The sequence below is a fragment of the Ixodes scapularis genome, unplaced genomic scaffold (assembly GCF_016920785.2).
Source record: "Ixodes scapularis isolate PalLabHiFi unplaced genomic scaffold, ASM1692078v2 ptg000005l_1___fragment_1__unscaffolded, whole genome shotgun sequence".
NCBI lineage: Eukaryota > Metazoa > Arthropoda > Arachnida > Ixodida > Ixodidae > Ixodes > Ixodes scapularis.
In genome coordinates this window covers 1,095,851-1,116,451 of record NW_024609885.1, presented here as the reverse complement: position 1 = coordinate 1,116,451, position 20,601 = coordinate 1,095,851, and the positions used below count along the sequence as shown (strand labels likewise).

General features: G+C 49.1%; 1 protein-coding gene across 1 annotated transcript; it reads left to right on the top strand.

The window, feature by feature from the left end:
* The first annotated feature begins 9,927 nt into the window (after window positions 1–9,927).
* Window positions 9,928–18,880, top strand: LOC120846834. Its single transcript, XM_042287560.1, has 4 exons — window positions 9,928–10,247; window positions 16,947–17,079; window positions 17,266–17,457; window positions 17,593–18,880. Exons 1-4 carry the CDS (start codon window positions 9,928–9,930, stop codon window positions 18,871–18,873), a joined length of 1,926 nt encoding a protein of 641 aa, XP_042143494.1. The 3' UTR covers window positions 18,874–18,880.
* Window positions 18,881–20,601: the final 1,721 nt, after the last annotated feature.

Here is a 20,601-nt window from a genome sequence, read left to right as displayed (position 1 = left end):
GTTTAGACACCGAACGTTGAGTTGTGTGGTGTCATACAGGTTTCTCAACCCTCTCACGTCATTAGCTGAAGCATCGTGCGGTAGATTTCTGAGGGCATTCAGATGCTGCCGCTCTATTCTCCTCTTCTCTCCAAACCTCTGTTGCAAGATGGTGATCGCTTCGGCATAGCATATTTCTGTTGTTGGTAGCCCGGCAATCGCCGCAGCAGCATCTCCCGTTAGACACCGACGAAGGTAGTGGAACTTATCTGTGGTTGTTAAAGTTGCATTGGTATGGATGGCTCCACCAAACTGCTCCCAGAATGTGAGCCAGTTGCTTTGCTCTCCATCGAAGGTAGATAGCTCCAGCTTCGGAAGCTTTGGTCCACGTCTCGCTGCGTTGTCTTGAATGCCGGTTTGGTTTCCGGTGCTCGCCGCCGAAGCTATTATTCTCTGCGATTGTAGGGACTCAATCTTGGTCTCGAACTCGCTGATCACCATGACGGCTTCGTCTTGGTATTCTGCAGTGGCGGTGCACTCACTTTCCAGCTCTTGGATTGGAATTAGCGGCTCTATCTCACCGTCAAGTAGTCGGAGCTCTGCATTGCTGGTAGTGAGTCTGTCCTTGATCGAACGCACTCTTGCTAGGTCGGGGCTGGGATCCTGGAGAATCCGATTGGCGTCGTTCATTATCCTAGTGTTCTGTGCCCGCCGAGCCGACCGCCTAGCCTTCAGCCTCTCCATTGACTATTCGTATTTACGAGGCCGTACGGTCGCCTGCCAAGGTTCCGTCGCTGTTCTTTTCCCAGTGGTCTGCTCCCGCCAAGGAACTGCTGAATTCCGTTGCAGCTGCAGGATTGAAATTCCCTGCGGCGTGTAGCTTGGGCCCTTGTGAAGCGGGACACTCCCGGGTTTCGGCACCATATGTTGAGGAACCAAGGAATACGGAGGCAATTACGCTAGACAAATCGGTCGGTGCGACCTTTTCCTTTACTGTTCGTTTTTCAGACTGATAAAAATTACAAAATGCATGAGCTCCCGCCGCTTCTCTTTTTCCTCATCGCCCGGTTGCAACAACTTTTTTCTAAGTGTGACATGACACCTATATATTACACTTATTAAAGCAGCGGCTAAGTAACTAAAAATATATTTATGCAGCAAAGCTGGTATTATCAATAAATGATTGATTACATTATACTAAAAAATATATAATTAGAGAACTAGGAAAATAGTAAGGAGATAACTGTTTTTAGAAATAAATGACAAATTTTAGACCATTTGGGGCAGAAAAAGTTAACAGTATTTATTTATTTATTTTGACCGGCCAACAAAGAGTGGGTCACTCAAAGCGTAAGTATAAGAGCTTTAGGTATCAGCAAAGTATAAGAACGAAACAAAATAAACTACACAAGTTTCTGGACTTACTGATGATGGCATTCTTTTCCTTGTCGATGCATTGCTTCGCGGGGATGTCTTTTCGAGCAGTGTGCAAGCCTTTTCATGTAGAGACTTTGTTCGCCTCTCCTCCACGGTGAAAACAATGCGCACCAAGTGCCGGGCAAACTTGTGTGGTTGGAATTCATAGTTTTTGTTGATTGTGGCCAGCAGTGTTGCAGTAACAGCTTTATGCGTGTTACCCACCAGAAAGAAATTGATTTGTGTGAGTGGATACTAAGGCCGCGCGATGCTTCTCTTCACGCTTGGTCGTTTCTGTACCACATCGCTCGCTTGTATTTGTGGACCGAGGCACAGAAATGAACACAAATTTTAAGCAAACTGCAAGAGTCCATACATTCGTGAAATAGCTTATTAGTGAGGTTGAAAGTACCGGTCGTGGTGATAATTTTCTCGTCGTAAACTTCTGCACGAGTTCGGCCGTCTCCACGCCACCAACAGTAGTAAGTTCGGTCGGCATCGAAATCGTTTACACTTTCGGGTTGGAAGTCCTTTATGGAAGAATTCAGCAGTTTTCTTAAAGCCATCCAGGACATACTTGACTCAGACGATATACATGATCAGCTCGGGTGCGGCAATAGAAACAGGACAGCGAATATGACAAACAAAATCATGAATGTACACAAAGTGAGGAAATGGGAATCCGGGTGACTCGGATCTCGGGAAAGAGGCGCGCATTATAATCTAGTAGTGGAGTAACTCGGTAACTCGCCCTTCCTGGTTACTACAGTAAACATAAATATGTATTTCAGGTATAATTTTTTATTCTGATATATTTGAACTGATAAATAAACATGAAATATGTTCCAACGCCTACAACGCTTTTGGCAATAAAGCACACATCCAGCCGTGACGCACCTGCGCACCGCGGGTGGCGCTAGCGCGCTGGGACAACTCTCCGGAGTTACGTTAATGACGAGTTGTGCCTGAAGCCACCGCACAAGTACTATGCACAAGTGCATGTGTTGATGTTTGTGCTGGACTTGCAATCATGTTATTTTTATGTCTACACATGCGGTGAGCACGATTCCACTGTGTTCGTTCCCAGGAACGACAAGTTTTTGAGCAATGCGATTCCCTCTCTAGAACGGTTTTATTTCAGCTGGTACTGCTAGTCCTTGCACAAAAGTACCAGCTCTAAGCATGTCAGTACAAGTGATGTAAAAGACAGAACAATAAAGTACTGCATTCAATTCACTGCAGACAATATGACTCGCGACAACGTTCCATGTGTTTTTTTGCATACTTGCCGGTCTTTTTAGGAAGTGGTGGTTTAGAACTACGCTGAAATGTAAAGTCCAGTACACAAAATATAATCTTGCAATCAGAATGTTTAGTTTTCTGCTAAAGTGTGTTATTTTTATTTGCTGTTGTTTTATTCTCATTGGCATAAACAATGCTACTTATAAAACGTGCTCCGATTTGACACTTTCATTATAGAAAAGAACCACAAGGGCATGGAAAATACACTCGTTGCTATCAATCATCTTTGCATCTCGTAAAAAAGGTGTTAGCCATCTTTTACGGCAGGACATCACATATCATACAGAAACACTTAAATCAATCTCTGGCGCAGAATTCGGTTGCGGATAAGAAGCCTACGCTGGTACCCAGGAAGAGCCAACCCCACGAGAGAAATTGGAGCTCTGTACCTAGCCTCGCCATGCGTCTGAATGTACCTACATTTGCTGCCATTTATTCCTTTGGCTTGATAATGGCAGGTTGCAAATTTGCCAGCGTACAGCACATGTTGAAGCGTCATCCATCGGGGGGATCAGAGTAATGGGCACCGTTGTCCCGAGTATATTAATTCGCTGTATCATTCGCTCAACATGAATTCGGACCTGGGCAAAGTAGTGTGTCGCACACTTCTGGCTCACTGAACTGCCCATGCACCGATAAAAAAGGCGGCATCACGAGCACCGCATCAGTGTCTGCCAGACTTTCCCTGATACCCGGAAAACATTTGTCAGCCAGTATTACGTCCCCGGGCTGCACAATGTTTCAGAACCTAGAGTCCACCGTAAAATGGATGTCGGAGCATCGGCCTCCGTACGCCATTGAACGGAAACAAATAGCCCCATTAGGGGTATAGCAACCAGAAACTTAAGAGTGTAGCCACTCACGTAGCTCGAGTACAGCACGCGCTGCTGGCCTACACTATTCGGCGTCTCTGTTCTCACTTCGTTGGAATCAATATTCATTTTGAATTTAAGGTAGTGGGCTTCAATACACTCTGGCAACATAGCCCCAGTGATGTGATTGCTGCGCCAATTGCGCCAAACTGCGCCAAGGGGCTAACCCTGCCACATCCTGCTACATTTCGCCAAAATATGGCTAATCTGCGCCTAGCCTGCGCCAAAGGACCAATTTTGGTCGCCTTTCAAAAACGGAACTAAACTGAAAACCGCAAGTGAGCATGCGTGAGCTTGGTGGCACAAAAGACGCCGCCGGACACAAAGTACCCTACATCAATTGCTATTCGGTCTTGCATGATTTTTCCCGTCGTCTCGCGTTTCGCGCTCTCGTCGTCTGGGAAATCTCATCCCGCGTCTTTTTTTTTTTCTTTTCTTTTTCTTTTTTTTTAAATATTTTTTGCGATAGACGCGTGCGTGTGCACACCCTCCGATGTTAGTGTGCCGAGTGCCAAACATGCCGCGCGGCGAGAGTTAAAGGGATTGTCCGGTCGAAACCGGAAGTACTTAAGTTCTTGCGCTCGTTACGTCGAGGGAGCCTTCATGTAGACTAACATCATTTTTATTTTGATATATGATCTCCCGTTATTAATTAAACCTTTCATGAGCCTATGTACGAAACTGCACCCCGAATTTCGCCAGTGTCAATGGCTGACATCCGTAGGTGCTGCGTGACGTCACAAAACGCAAAGGTTTGTCGGATGGTCGGGATAACAAGCGTTGGTCGATGGATGTCTTGTATTTTGTTTCGAATTATATAGTCGCCAAGGCTACCCTACTTAAATACGGTTCTTTTAACGCAGTTCCCAAGCATGTGCAAAAAAAGTCACGCCTTTTAGCAGCAAATTACTCGCAGACAGCCACAAGCTTCGAGCAAACGTATATGCCGTTTCGAGCAAACACAACTGCGACGGCCACCGATCGAACTAGGGGCGCTTGCAAAGCAGAGGATGCAGATTTCGCCTCTGAAGCGGCACCTAAGTACACGAAGCGGCCTCTGGGTACACATGTGAGCGGATCCACTGGATCGGTGATGAGGCTGCGGATCGTTCCCTCAGAGGTGATGTCCGCGGGTCGGACACAAACGGCGAATCGTTCAAATGCATGTTGTCACTTGACTTGGAGAAGCTTGGTGAATCGTAGTCACGCTCCACTTTCACAAGCGGGTCAAACAGAATCGGGCTGCACGCGTGCTAAATACAGCTTAAGGCCCGTTCACACTCTTGCGACTGCTTGCGACCTCTTAAACCTGGGTTCCTTAAAACTTCTTAAACCAGAGAACACACTGGCGCCATCTATTGGGAAGCAGTGTAAACTCGGCGGTCCGGCATATTTTTTTTTTTATTTCTCGAGCAATATCCTTTCTTTTTTGGCTCGAAAAACTTTTGTCAATGTTATAAACGAGCCTTTCTATGGGTATTACGCACTATTGACCTCGGAAATCCCGCAAAACCTTCGCTTTTGTGAAATGCAGTTCTAGGGTCACCGCATAGATGGCGCCACAATGTCAGTGTGTTCCCTCATTCTAGAAACATTTAAGAAGTAAAGGCCCGTTCACACTCTTGCGACCGAGTACGACTGAGAGAGACGAGATCTCTTAAAACTTCTTAAATGTTTTTAGAATGAGGGAACACACTGGCATTGTGGCGCCATCTATGCGGTGAGCCTGGAACTGCATTTCACAAGAGCGAAGGTTTTGCAGGATTTCCGAGGTCAAATGTGCGTAATACCCATAGAAAGGCTCGGCTATAACATTGACAAAAGTTTTTCGAGCCAAGAAAGAAAGGATAATGCGCGAGAAATAAAAAAAAATATGCCGGACCGCCGAGTTTACACTGCTTCCCAATAGATGGCGCCAGTGTGTTCTCTGGTTTAAGAAGTTTTAAGGAACCCACGTTTAAGAGGTCGCAAGAGTGTGAACGGGCCTTAAGAGATCTCGTCTCTCTCAGTCGTACTCGGTCGCAAGAGTGTGTACGGGCCTTTATGGTATCGTTTCCAGATGTTTGGTTTCGGTATCGCTGCATAATCAAATTGATTGATCCGATTTGGGTGAGGAGTGGATGGACGTAGTTTAATATCGTTGGCACAGCATCACACGTATACCTCAGCGAGCCTCCTGTCCGCTTAGAGCTCAGCTCGTTGCTCTCTTCTGTGAGATGATTGCTGCATAAGCGGGATCTCGATCTTGACAGGAACCTAGTCCCTACGCACGGCGACGATCCACTTCGCTCGACACTGCACATCTCGCGGAAAAGTGTGACACGTCATGTCTTGGCTTGCATGTGCTGCCCGGTGGTTGTGGCACCCAACGCAACAAAAATCTCACCCAACTACGAAAAAAGTCGAGCACAACAACAAAAACGAAGCACGCTGAGGCAGACGAAAATGCTCGCTTTGTGTTTTATGACGTCAGAGCTTCAATGTTGGCAACAAAAACAGCGTTTACGCTAGAATGCGATTAAAGCAGCATAAATTCAATTACTCACGCAGAGGGACATATAAAATTCAGATATTGCGCGTACGATCCGTCTCGAGGCAATAACAATGATATTCAATTGTTTTCTCGGATACAAAATTTGACCGGACACTCCCTTTAAGGTACGTTTATACTCAAACGTAACGTCGACGGGCGTGGCGCAGCCCGCACAGATACGGATTGGTCGCAGATATCGAGTTTCTGCTTGCCGGCCAATGAACGGCGCGCGTTCTGCGCTACGCTGCGTTCACTGCGCTCAACGTCGGAGTATAAACAGCCCTTTACTTGCGCGGCTAGAGTTACTTCGTGAGCTGAAGCGCTCGCGCGACCACCTTCGCCGTGATCGCGCGACGTCGTATGTGTCCGTCCCCACGTCGCTACAGATATGGCGCTTTCTAAACTGAAACGCATCGACATTCCTGCTCTTGTTTAAATCATACGCTGCTATAAAGATCCCTCCTTAACTCAATGACTGCTTGGCGAAGTTTTGATTACCTAGGTTTTTCTCGATAAGCTTTCTTTCGAGAGGGACCCCAGTACGTGAGAAATCTGCCGCGAAAGAAAGTTGATGACGAGAAGTGAGCTAAAGCAAAGAAGGCAATGTCTGCACGCTGAACCCGCACACCGCGCTTGTTTGTCTCGAGTTCAGTCGTTGCACAAATTTAAGCGCTCCAAGAACTTTTTTACCCTGATTCGATCGCAATGTCTTGCATCGATACGCTCAGGTTCTTTTTTTCTGTGTGTTTAGCCTGTACCTCGCCTGCCGGCCTGGCAAGCACGCTCCGCTGGACTGTTTATTGTCGTCTGCTGGACAGTTACATTTTGCATACTATTTTGGGAACCAGTTGGCGACGGAGCGGAGTGGCATGGTTTCGGTTTTGATTGAGCAGCCGTTGCTTCCGCGCGCGTGACGAAGCACGTGTAACTGCAAGCCTGCCGAAGTTGCCCTCACGAGGAGGTGAACATGATTGCACGAGAGGCACCAGCCGGGACGCTTGCAATCCATTGTTTTACATTTGCTTACTTTTTATAAAAATCTGCCACGTCTGGAACCAGTAAAACATAAACAAGTTTTTTTTTTTTTTTTTTTTTTTCGGAATTGCTCGGCATTGCCTACAGCACTGTATACTTGTGGGATGTCTCAGCAGCAAACACACAGGCAGTGAGTTCCGCCCCAACACGTCACATCACAACACAACACATAGTGCCCTTCGTTTGTCCAGCACTGAAAACAAATATTTATTTTTCTAAGAATATATTCTCCACAAGTCACTTTTTTAGCTTTGAAACACTGTCTTGGCTGCTCCAAAGGCCACATTTGCTGCTCCAAAACACTGTTTTGGCTGCTCCAAAATGTGCTCCAAAATGGCTTAGACCAATCACATCACTGTAGCCCGCATAATGCTAAATGGAGGCCGAAAACTCCACCTCGCTGTCGCAGCAGTCAGCGTTGTTAGCACAGCTCGAAAGTGGCGTGATGCCGTTGTTCTGTCAACACTAAAAGTACACCAAGTGCAGTGTAGCTCAACCCGAGTTTCAGCTTCATTAGAAAGAAGAGCAGCCGGTTCCCCAGCGTCAAACACAGCTCCGCACGGGGACAAGGGGAAGCATGCTCAAAAACAAAGCAAATGCACTCATGCTTAAATTTCAAATGCCTTGTAACGAATCCTCTGAATGTTGGATGCCTTCATGACCTCCGAAGAAACTTGTCCTCTCAGCTGGACCTGAATATTTGAAGATACCCATGGCCGGTGCTGTGTCCTAAAGTCGCAAACTTCGCGATGTGTGATTTGTGTGCAACCATCTCCACCTTCGAGGAAGCACGTGTAGGCTGCAAAGCCTCGACTGTAAGTACCGAGATCATCGGTCTGGATGTCCTTAAAGAGCATTTCCTATTTTGCGAATTTAGAGAGGCCAGCCATGAAACATGCATTGTTTTGGTGCTGAAAGACAGGTGCTCTAAGGGAGCTAAGGCTCTATGTGTGCACTGCGGCGTGTGTTACAATCACCGTACTAATTTTGATTTGCCACAGAATTAGTCTTTCCGCTATTGGCAGTGAGTGGCTGTAACTAGCATCCCGGATTCCCTGACCCCAACTGCGACGGCGCAGGTCAGTCGGCACATATTTTTTTATTATCCGACTAGCTCGGCTTTTGATATGCAGATTTAGTGAATGACATATCACCTGGTTTTCTGATGCTTTCCCGAGTTTCTGTTTCAAAATACCACCTCCCAACAAAAATTAAAAAGAAAAATTGGGTTCGATTTTTGGTCTGGTTATGCAAAACTAAGAGATTGATTCCTCTACGACTTTTTGAAGAGCTGGTTATCTTAGCTCGCGTCTCCAGTTTAGCATTGTCCTGACTTCGATGTATTCTGGTTTGTGTCAGATACCTTACTTGAACCGCAATAAACTCACTTACTTTGTTATTATTGGCGAATCTCACTTCGAGTGATCCATTCGACGGAGAGTGCAGTAGCACTTCCCATGATCATAAAAATCATTAAAGCAAAAGCGAAAGAAGTGTCGAAAGCACGAGCCAGGTTTTTTTTTTTTAAAATGCACGGTGTTCTTTACCTTCCGATTGGCTCATACTCGAGTATATTTTTTATTATTTTTCTACCTTTCGGGGTCTGCATAAAATCAATGCCGGCTCAGACTCAAGTAAATAGCGTACCGAAACAAAATCGATTTCATAGTACGGCTGTAACCGTAACAAAGCTGCCAGTTTTTCGGTTTGAGTTCCTACTTTTCAGCTTCTGTTGCATTTTGCTGCAATCAAAAGATGGCTGGGAACAAGTCAAAATAACAACCAACTCACCACTGAACACTTCTTCTGAAGTTCTACAGCTTTACGCAGCAGCTCCAATTCCCGTTGTGGGCTTCCACTGCAATCTGAATCATGCTTAGAAAACACTGGGCTGGTTCCACCTGTAGATGGTAATCCTGAAGATCCTGCAGTTGAGGCAGCTGAACATGTTGATCGCTCCCACCACCTGCAAACAAGTATGCACAATCAAATACATATCTGCTAATTTTGCGCTATACACTTCCTATCAGAATACTGAGAATCGCAGGTGTCATGTCACATGTTCAATGCCATAGAAGGACGAAATGAATGCCATGGACTCCCAGTTGGGCGAAAAGGTTCCGTTTACAAGGTACACTTTAAGTGCGACATTGTCATCTTTGGTGTGTCATTAGAGCGATTTGAGAAGTGGTTTGCAGAGAAGGCCTCTAGGCCTCATAGAGGCTTCTTAGAGAGCTCTAGGCCTCTAAAAAGCACTTATTTATGTCAAATTATTTTTAAACACCACCGCCACCCCACCGAGCACCACCCGTGAGGGCAGCTCAAACACCACCACCGCCACCGCCACCGCCACCGCCACCACCGGCAAAAGCGCCACCCGCGAGGGCAGCTCAAAAACCACCACCACCACCCCAAGCGCCACCCGCGAGGGCAGCTCAAACACCACCACCACCACCCATATTCTCTGATGACGAAGACGCGGAGTATCTGGTACTCGATAGTTATAGCGCCTCGTCGTCGTCTGCGTCTCCACCACCCGTTTCGTCGCCTACCCATCCCGCAGCTAGAAAGAAAAGGGACTCGGAATTGGACGACGCCTCTGACCGCGCACTGTTGTTTACAAACGAAGAATACGGAATGATGGAGTCACCGGCATCGAGCGCTATAGAAACCCCCAGGTATTCCGGCGTGACGCCGTTTCACGTTCCGCAATACAATTTTGAACTGGCCGAAAGTAACGCGGACAAGGTGGAAGCCATCAGGCGACAGTTTAGAGAAATCTTGGGCCCTATGACGATCGAGACCTTAAACCATTACACGGTAGATCAGGGTTTTGCCTACAAACTCGAACGCGCCTTTGAGGAACTCGGCGCGTTGCGCCAACGCGAATTCCTCTACAAGGCGCTCGTGGCAGTTAAGCGCATGACCAGGGTGGACGTTGCCTTTCGCAACGTGATCGAGTTTATAAATTTTGTGCTGCGCCGAGACGACTACAGGGTCATGAACGTCGTGTTGAAAGACAACAAAATCGACGTCGAGTGCTACGAACGGGTCGACATCATGGAGAAGCAAATCTGCAAGCGGCAGTGGCGAGTCGAATTTAAAGAAAAGTATGGACGAGAACCGAGCCTGGCCGAGGAACTGTCCACAGATCGCGACTTGAACGCTCGAGCGTTGTGTGATGCGGTGATGGATTACGAGGGAGGGCCCTCGATACTACAATTATAAAAATGATGGAATCGGACTCGCAGAAAAAAATATTGAGGAAATTCATCGAGGACTTTGTGATTGGTGAAGACATTTGGGAACACACTGCCGTCGTTTATAAACCATATCAACACCTGTACACGGGCGACGTGTTGCGATACTTGCGGATTCAAACGGCCATCCGAATGATCATGGACGACGAGCAAAAAAAACCTACGAGAGCCCTATGAGACGCTCTGTTTGAAAACATATCCACGTTCGTTCGTTTCGAGAGAATGAAGAATAAGCGTCGACGGACCGGCGCCCGCCGGACAAAGAAGACGGGTGAGGGATTTTATTCCCTGACAAAAGTCCCGGACATTAGTAGTCTACCGACAGACATGCGATTGGAAATTGAAAAGTCCTTTACTCCTAATCCGAAATTGAAGACTCAGCTAAATAACCTTCTTCTGAGAAAGGCGATCGTACAATACTGTAAGCAGCGTCAGTACGACATATCGCAGTACCCGACAAACGTTCTGGCCAAACGCTACAAGTTTAGAGAGATACCCCGCGACGTCCGCGAACACTTTGAAAAGGGAGTCGTCACCCACAACTCTGTCACCAAGCACCCGCTTTCGACAACGTTTCGCGAAAACGCCATCGCCGTCAAGGTCTCTTCTTACGTGAACAAACTCAAGAACAAAGAGCGTCTTCCGACGCGCGTTCCAGAAAATGTCGAGGCTCTGTTGAGAGGCATGGCTTTTAACGAGTAAATAAAAATGGTCAAATGTTCCAAGTGCGGTTTCTCGAAACGAACCGCCAGAACAAAGTGTTCGAGATGCAACAGGAACGGTCGTAGACTCGATACGAGAAAGCCGTATCGCCTCGAACATTTCACCAAGGAAGCTCAAAGGCGCATTCTCGGCTCCATGCGGGTTAAACGAGGACAGAGTCCAACCTACCTGAAACTTTTATTGGGGAAACTAATTCAGGCCTTTGCTCGCAAACACCGACTGCCGGCGTCATGTCCGATCAATCGAGCCAGGCACGCGCTGATAACTCACGCGATCCTCGACAAGATTCGACCATCGAGTCAAAGAACGAGGAGGAGTCGTAGCAAGAGCGTCGCGCGGCGGAGGACTAGGAGCAGGAGCGGAAGCGTCGCGCGGCGGAGGAGCAGGAGCGGAAGCGTCGCGCGGCGGAGGAGTAGGAGTAGGAGCGTTCTCTCCTCGGGTCGAAGAAGAGGAAGGAAGAGGAGTCGCAGCGTCGGCAACAGGAGGAGCCGTAGCATTTCCATCAACCGAGGCCGACTCGGTCGCAGCGTCAGTGTCGGTAGGCGAACAATGTCCAGAAACGCCAGCAGCGACTCCAAGTACATGTATCCCGTGTAATAAAAAAATGTATCAAGTGCGCGTGGATTATTCTTTCGACCAACTCCCGCCGAGCCTGCTCAGGTTTCTCACGAGCGCTCACGAGGGGTTGCGGTCGGACAAGAACCGTCTCATAAAGCGTGCCAACGACGTGATCAGAGACTTTCAGGTCTTTAAGATGCACAAGCGCAGCGCCCCAATTTTCGTCAATCAATTTCCAGTTCACGTGTTGAATGACATGTACTCGATAGTGCCCGTGCGTAAGAAGAAGGGCGACGTCATGTGCGGAAGGGAGTACGCCGAAACGGCCAAGGCTATTCGATCTAACTCGTTCTATCCCGTGTTTAAAGCGAGAAGCGACGGCGCAGCCCTGTTGGAAACCAAAGTCGGTAGGACCACCGGAGATAATCATTCGCCCTACGTTTCGGGAGTCTTGGTGGACGTAAACATTGACAAGATATCTAGCAAGTTTCACGACGTGGTCACCAGCCGCTCGATCAAGGTGGGGCAGTGGATCGACGTGATTCGCGACCCACCGCCGTCCTTTCTGGAAACCATAGTCGTGGCCTACGAGATGGTCGAGCTAGGCGAGTTGTATAGGACAATAAACGGCGACTTTACAAACTTGCCCACGCACGACACGTATTATTCCGACAACATCGTGCACCGAGAGTCTGGTGCAAAGTTTCGTCCAAACGCGCGCGACAACGTGCGAAAGGAATTCAAGTATCGCGTTTCCAATCGCCCCAACTACAGGATCGTGGACGACTCGGAAAAGAGACCGCTGGGTCCGTCCACGGATAGCTTCTTCCATTCGACCGGCGGAGGCCGCTACAAATCGACTCTGCGTACCAGACGGACGGTGTACGAGACAAATAATAATAATAATAATAATGAGCCCAAGTTTCACGGAAATTCGGACGACGACTACGCTGAGCGCAACGTGGATAGCGACGACGACGCTGAAGACGGTGACGACGGTGACGACGACGTCAGTGACGAGATCAGGCGCTACAAGTACAAGAGATACTACACCGAAAGCGATCACATTATGCGAGCTTTGCGCAACGTCTAGTACGTGTCTTTTTTGAAATAAACAAACAATCATTCGAGAGGCTTTATTTTTCTACATACACAAAACGTACGTATATATACGCGCGCCTGCCGAAGCGCGTCGACAAACGTAGAACATGACCGGAGTAGCATCCAGCGTGTCCAAAGTGTTTCGCGAGGCCACCAAGTTTGATCAATCGCGAACCTTCGACTGGAGCAGAGTAGTGGCCAACGTTTATTCGGAAGACTCAAATGAGGAAGAGTTTGAACGAGAGAGGGTCGTCCTGTTCTCCGAAATTTGTAAACTTTCTCATGTGTCCGCGAACGCTCTGACCGTTTTGGACCTTGTCGACTATCCGACCTTGGAGGACGCACAATTGTTCTACATTGTTTGTACGTATACGCACCTCAAGACCATACTCCTGAGGAACGCCCCCCTATTGTCAAACTCTGCTCTACAATACTTGGCGACCTACGCTCAATCTCTCGAACATCTTCAAATCAGCAACAACGGTGGCCGTATCAGGAACGAGGGATTGATTCATCTGGCTCCTTTGCGTCGACTCAAGAGTTTGTGTCTGACTGGAATAAGAAACGCCAGTCGAGCTGTCCTTCGAGTGATATTGCAGAACAACGAATCTATATACGCTATCTTGGTGATAACGACGGAACTCTTCGCCTCTAAAGATAATGTGACGCACTTTGTCTTTTGCGCTTCGAATCAGTTGAGTCAGGAAATGTACGATTTTGTTTTTTGTAGCGAAACGTTATCTCCGTTTTCAGATAGCGAGTGAGGGTATATATATATATATGTACTCGCACGTACTACGCTTACAGCAAAGCTAACCCTACCCTCTCCCCCGACATCACGACACGACACGACTACTACCCTATAACCCAAAGCGACAATGGCTCGACTAGACAGGTCCCCATCTCTCCCGCTGGCCGACACCTGCGTGCAAGTGTTCGCTCAGTCCAGAGTGTCAAGCGCGGTGGATTGGAAAACAGTGGTGCTTAGTATATACCACGAAGAAGAGGGCTACGCTTGGGACAACGTGGAAGGGCAAATTCACTGTGCGTATACCGAAATTTCAATATTAAGAAGCTTTCCTACGCACATCACATTCTTGGAGTTGGTGCACTATCCAATGCTGCGAGACCGCCACGTCAGTGATTTGGTTCGTTTCTACCCGAACATCAAGACTTTGCTCCTACGTCACGCACCCGGCTTGACCAACGACTCTGTAAAGTGCTTAGCGGACGGTCTACCTAATTTGACTCACTTGCAGATTGATCGTGCCTAGACCTAGACGACGAAGCCTTGATGTATCTCGCAGAAAAGAGGATCATCGACGTTGGCATACGGAGCCTCTGCATGACCGGACTCGGATTTATACGCCGAGAAACGCTTCACCAATTTCTCAACGTGCATCGAAGACTGACTACTCACCGCTAGAGACGTCCCCAACAAGGACGTCTACCTTGGTGAATACACTTTGTGTATTTCTAGCACAGTGTCTCCGTCACTAAGAAACATTGCGCCAACCGACCTAGACGTTATCGAAGGTGTGGACGGTGTTGTGGGTGACATCGAGTACCAAGACCTCGACAGTGACGACGGTGACGGTGACGACGGCTACAGTGACGACTACGACAGTGACGCCGACGAATATCTCGAATCGGACGACGACAGAATGCTGGGTCCGATCGTCCTAAACACCTTCAACTACGACGAAGGAGAAGACTCAATGGGCGAAGAAGACGACTGAGTCATGCTTGAAAATAAATATTTCGCGTGCTTATATTTTTGAGTCACGAATCGTTCTTTTGCATGCACACTACACTAGTGCCAGTACAAATAGTTTATTTAATGAATTCGATACATTCCACTCACTGCAGATTTACAAAGGCAACACACAGATTGCTCTCTCGAATTGTAAATCATTGGAAATAGACAATTTAAACATAAGGCGGCGTGGGCACAGGGCAAAGTAACTATACACACCGGACAGTTCATGCAGACGACGCAAATCGTCGTGGACGGATAGGACCGCTTCATGGAGATGCTCGTCTTGTCGATGCGCGTGGGATACGGACGTCCTACGCTCAGCGCCGAAAAAGAATCGCTGTTTTCGAGAAAGGACTTTAGCTTGTTCGGACAGGAAAGATCAAACTTGGAAGTGGCCAATGCTGTTATGAAGTCTAGGCTGTATTTGTTTGAGACAAACTCAATGTCCTTGGTATATTCTAGCAACCAAAATAAATCGCTATTTCTATACACGTCGGACACCTCCTTGATGTAGGTTACGCTCGCGCACAATCGAAGATAGGGGCAGCGAGGGTTGTACTTGGCGTGTTCCTCGACTGGGTCGTCGTAGTCGGCTTCCCACGAAAGCAACCGAAGTCCGCAACAAAAGCATTCCACGGTCCGATCGGTCAGGTAATAAAATCCCGCAGATGCCATGTAATCCACGTCAAAGACGTCTTCTTCTTTCGGCCGAGCGTCGAAGGAGGCGAACCTCGCAGTGTAAGTCTGAAACTCGGGCCTAAAGGCAAGCGCTCGTTCGGTCACCACCGCCGAGACGTCTGGACTCAGCGTGCGTAGCGGTGCGTCACAGTCGGATTCGTGCAGTCCTTGGGGAAGTGTTTCGTCCGAGGCCACGATAGTAGAGAGTTGAGTCTTTTGCTGGCACATCGAGCAGCTGAGAATCCGCTTCTCCGGATCGTAGGCGAGTCCTGCCATGGCAAAGTCCTTGGGTGTGGGGGTACTGTTGCGCAAAGGCCACGTCGCAAAAGTTTTAAAGTCGGACATCACCTTGGCCACAGTCGGGTCGTGGTCGAACAGTCTCCAGTAGAAAGACATGTTCTTAAGCAAAGTAGACTCTAGAAATAAAGTCGATTTTGAGTCTACGGGCCTTGCAATGTTTGAATAATATGGTGCAGTCGAAACACGACACGCAGTGTCCGCACGGCAAGTAGGCAATGTTAGCCGGAGCCTTCATGCATACGATGCACCTCTTAGTTGATTCGTCTCGTGACTTTATAGCGGAATAGTGCGTATCACAGATCGCGCTATCTATCACAAAGTTACCCCACCTACCGATAGCCTTGTGATCGAACGAAGGAAGGGCGTTCACTGGCTCAAACAGAGTGTGACTGCCCAACGGAGTCGCCTTGCTGCTCCGAATGGCACTCACCATCGCCGATACGTTCAAGGGATGCGTCAGGTTGGCCGTGTACAGAGTACTCATAGTCCTGTTGCGGAACTTTGGGTCCTTGACGAGATCGTCGATCTCGGGAAAGTGAGACGCCCAGTACATCTCGCTCCTGTAAAACTTTTCGACTGCATCGTGCACGTAGTAATAGGTTTTGTTCACTCGTAGAAACACGCAATTAGGGGACCTGCGGGCGTGTAGCAGCCACGGATCGTCTTCTTCGCAGTCGAGGATCGAAAATACTTGCACCCCGCAGTAGAAACAAACGAATATGCGGGTCACTATCTGTTCGCGGGAGAGGTAGCCCTGCTCGTCGTCGTGCGAGCAGAAAAAGCTGGCCTTGGCGAACGCAGGGCCTCGAACATCGTGAAAGGTCTTGGCTCGAATCTTCTCGTCGACGTATCTCTTGTAGACCGGGTGAGAGTAGCTCGGCAAGACGGACACGACCCTTGCTACGTTCAGCCGCGGGTCCCTGTACTGCTCGAGAAACTTGCACGGCATTCGGCGGTGAAGGTCCATCGGGTGAAACGTGAGCGTCTCCCAGTCCTGTTCGGCGACTTGAAATTTGCAGTGCCGACAGTAGATGTGTTTCCGGTCAGCGCAATATTCTAGGCCGGCATAGGCAAAGTCTCGAGGCGTGGCTCTGGTGCGAAGTCGCCATTCGGCGAACGTCTTGAAGCGACGCACGACTTCCTTGCTTATGGGATCCGTAACGAGGTGCGCCATAGCGACGATAATGAGAGGAGCCCTCTACTCGGTGCGCAATATATATTCTCTCCATATCTAGGTTGACCTCGACTGGGAGCGGAGTCGACCTCCCATAGGCGGTAGCAATTTTGTTTATTATAAAAATGTCTGTCGCAGAAAATTTTTTAGACCTGTTAAAAAAGGGACGATGTCAACACTCGGTGAATCACGAAGACGCCACCGATATTTTATTACCCGTATTCCGGCAGCGGGGAAATCAAAACGTGTCTTACAGGAGAGATGGCGATAAATACGTGCCCACGCTCCCGAACGACACGTCGACCTTACTCGGCTACTCGTCCAAGAAACTCATGCAGCACATTACCAAGGCGCGCACGACGCTCCTGACCAACGGAGATGTGGAACCGGTTGCAGATATGCTCTTTCGCGTTTTCGAGCTCGGTAGTAACATACTGATGACGGTCGACATGGATCAGATGGCCATCCAAACGCTCCTGAATGACAATACAGTATTTCACTGCGTAATGGGAATCGAATACGTACGAAACAGTCTCAACATACTTAGGAAAACCTCTTCCTCGTCGACCACTCAGCGCGTCATCAGGGATCTGAAGCCGTACGTGGACGCGTACGCTACTGCCATTCTGCGCCTGCTACTCCTCTACATCGAAGGGATATTTTCCCATGCGCGCGAGGCGACTCGCGGTATGGCGGTGGGCGCAAGGACGGCAGCCAAGATTACGGCGGTCATGCTAGTATCCCTGTGCAACTACGCGGCGGTGCGCGTAAAGTGCAACCCCATCTTTCAGTTTGAGAGCGCCATGGGCCACAACTGGCTCGACGTGGCCAACGGTCTCAGCCTCGTGCACAGGATCACGCAGCCACACACCGTCAACGAAAACATTGTCGGGGCCATTCGCGTAAAGTTTTCGCAAAACAACAAGCCACAGGACGTCATCAACCTCCTGGTCGAAGAGAGCAACAGGTTGTACACGAGTAACGTCGAGAACGGAGTGTACCGCTGCGACACCGACTACATGACGCTCCGGACCGTCATGCCGGCCGAGCGGGTCACGGACGACGTCAACATCATCGATCCGGCCATCTCTACGACGCTGCGTGACCACAACGAGCTCATCATGAAGAGTTCCGACACGATCCCCGTGCCGCGTACCAACCACTACGTGCTAGCCCTGCAGAAGGAGAAGGCGCCGGCCACCGAGGTGTCGGTCCTTAACATCGCCTCCATCATAGAACAGTGCATGAGCAACGGGCGCGTGGACTCTCGCTTCGTCGAAGTGCACAAACAGTCGGACCAGGGCACGCAGGAGCACAACAAATTTTACAGCCAGGCCTGTTGCGTCTCGCCCCGTAACCTCGGTCTGTTTCTACAGTGCCTAAACTTTGAGATGATGGACTCGGACATGTTTGGGGCCACCTTACAGTGCCTCAAGATGACCAAGGGCATACCCACTCCGCGCCAGGAAGAAATTGCCACCTACTCAAACACGGCGCTATTTCGGATGGCCACCAACCTGTTTTATCACACGCGTTTCTGCAGGAGCTACCGCGGCGAAAACACCTACCTGTACGACTCGCGCTTCTTTAACGACTTTCTACTCTGGGTCCAGTCGCCCAACTGTCTGGAACACCACATCTCGCCTAGCGTGTCGTCGTCCATCATCTCGTGGTGCACGTCCATGTCTACTGCCATGCACACTACGCGCGACGCCAACGGAGCGAAGTGCGCCATGGCGGCCATATCCACGTGCGAGGTGGACCAACGCGTACTAGCCGACTTTTTGAACATGTTCATCAAGCTCTTTATCGAGGACGAGACCGAGATTAGCGTCATCAACAAGAAATTTCTTGAGAAGGAACTACTCGAGGCTTTTGCCTCCGTGTCTAATTGCTACAACCTGTTTAGGGGGCAGTTTGTTTCGGCGACGGCCTTGCGCCTCTTCCTAGCCCGTTGTAGGTGGTCCGTGGCCGACGACGTGGAAGTCATCGTTCCGGTCGAAACAAAGTTTCTCAACAGACTGATATGCGACAGCGACGACCTGTTGTCCAACTCGATGCGAGACAAGCCCCGTAAAACCATGGAAGACGTCTCCACGATGATGGCGCCGCTACTCTCCAATCCATCCACGTCCGCGCCTCACAGCAAGGACGACGACAGCAACGTGCCCATATGCATTTGAAATAAAAAACCGCCAACGCCCCCATATACATTAACAAAAAGGTTCGGTGACTGATTTGAACGATCGAGGGAGTAAAATGTTGAAACAGGTCACGTTCGTCGATATCTTTTCGCAACAAAAAATGAGGACCCTGCGAGACTATCTCCATTGCGAACTGGACCTTTCGGTATCGATACCCTATAAAATCTGGATCGCTATCGCAAATTTCTTTATTCAAAACAACGTCCCATCGGTCGTAGAGGGAGCAGAGTGTTGTCAGAAAGACAGCTCGTCGTCCCACTATCTACTCGTCTTTTCATACAGGGACAAGGACGCCAACCGAGTGGTGGTGGACTGCATAAACTTCATCAACGTGCTGCGCGATCTCAAGGTGCACGACGTGATATGCACCAAGCACTACGTCTACCTCTACGTCCGTCACTCGTCGGCGCATCACAACGTGCATGCAATTCTACCCTTTCTCCACCACGTTCTGCAAAGCTATGTAAACGACAAGACGACCACTTTGCCACTCGATTACACTTTCGATCCCCTGGAAGAACAAGAATCCTTCTTCGACGTGATTCCAGTCACGTACCACGGCACCTACGAGGTGACCACCTCTCTACCGGCGCTCGTGGCCAAAATCAAACCCAAGGAAGACGGACAGTATGTGTCAGATCGCCTTTATTGCGAGAAGCATTGGATGTGTCTACACAATCTGGTCGTCTTGAGGCTCGTCGACTGTTTCTACTACATCACTATACAGAAATTGCAGATATTAAAAGATGTTACAAAGTCAAACATTACGTCCACCAACGACTATGGCATTTACAAAGTGTCGTATTACAAGAAGTGACTCGCTTTCGCTTGTGTTTGTCTGCTTTGCCTAAAATAAACGCTTACGCTAGCTTGCACGCTGCTATACATCTGTGTCTCTATATGTGTGCGTCTGTGTGTGTGTGTGTCCAAACAAACGTTCTTTTATTCACAACATGTCGTTGTAAATGGCGTCGAAACTAGGAAATCGAAGGTTGCTCAGTCGCCGCTTGTTCTTCTTATAGGCCCGTCTGATGAGGCTAGTGGTGAACGTGCGAGACCAGTCGCTGCTCTGTCTAAAGATGCACAAGACGCGTCGTAGATCCATCGTCTTGATGCAGGGACACAGACAGCGGGTCTCGTACCACTTGTAGACGGCAGCAAGGGCTTCCACGTCCGACCAATTGTCGTAGTCGTCATCAAACTCCATAGCACCCATCATGTAGAGCGCCGAAAGCGCCTTGATGGCGCTGGAAACCGCAAGGTGTTCGCCGCTAGATTCGATAACGTAAGCTCGTATGTCCACCGCAGATTCCAACGCGTCGCTGGCCTTTAGGGCCCTTATGACGCTCGCAACGTCGGCGAGACTCACGCGGCACGCCTTGTTCTGCCCCATGGTCGTGATCGGTCGCGTGACGAAAGCGTTTGTTGTCGCGTCCCTCTCTACCACGCGGTCTTCGTACACAAACTCTACGGGCTTTACGTACCACGCTAGCCGTTCCTGCTGCGTGGTGTAGAGCGCGGTGTACTGAAGCAGCTTCCGGTATTTCGTGACAATCTCCTCTACTTTCTGCCGACGCTCGTTCGCCTTGGGCCAGTCCTTGGACATTGCGGCCGCTCGCCTCCGCGTAGTGGACCCTTCCATAGGTGCCGCGGCATCGACCGCCGCCAGTAAAATGTCAAAGAAGCTAGTCTCCTTCGTTGCGGCGT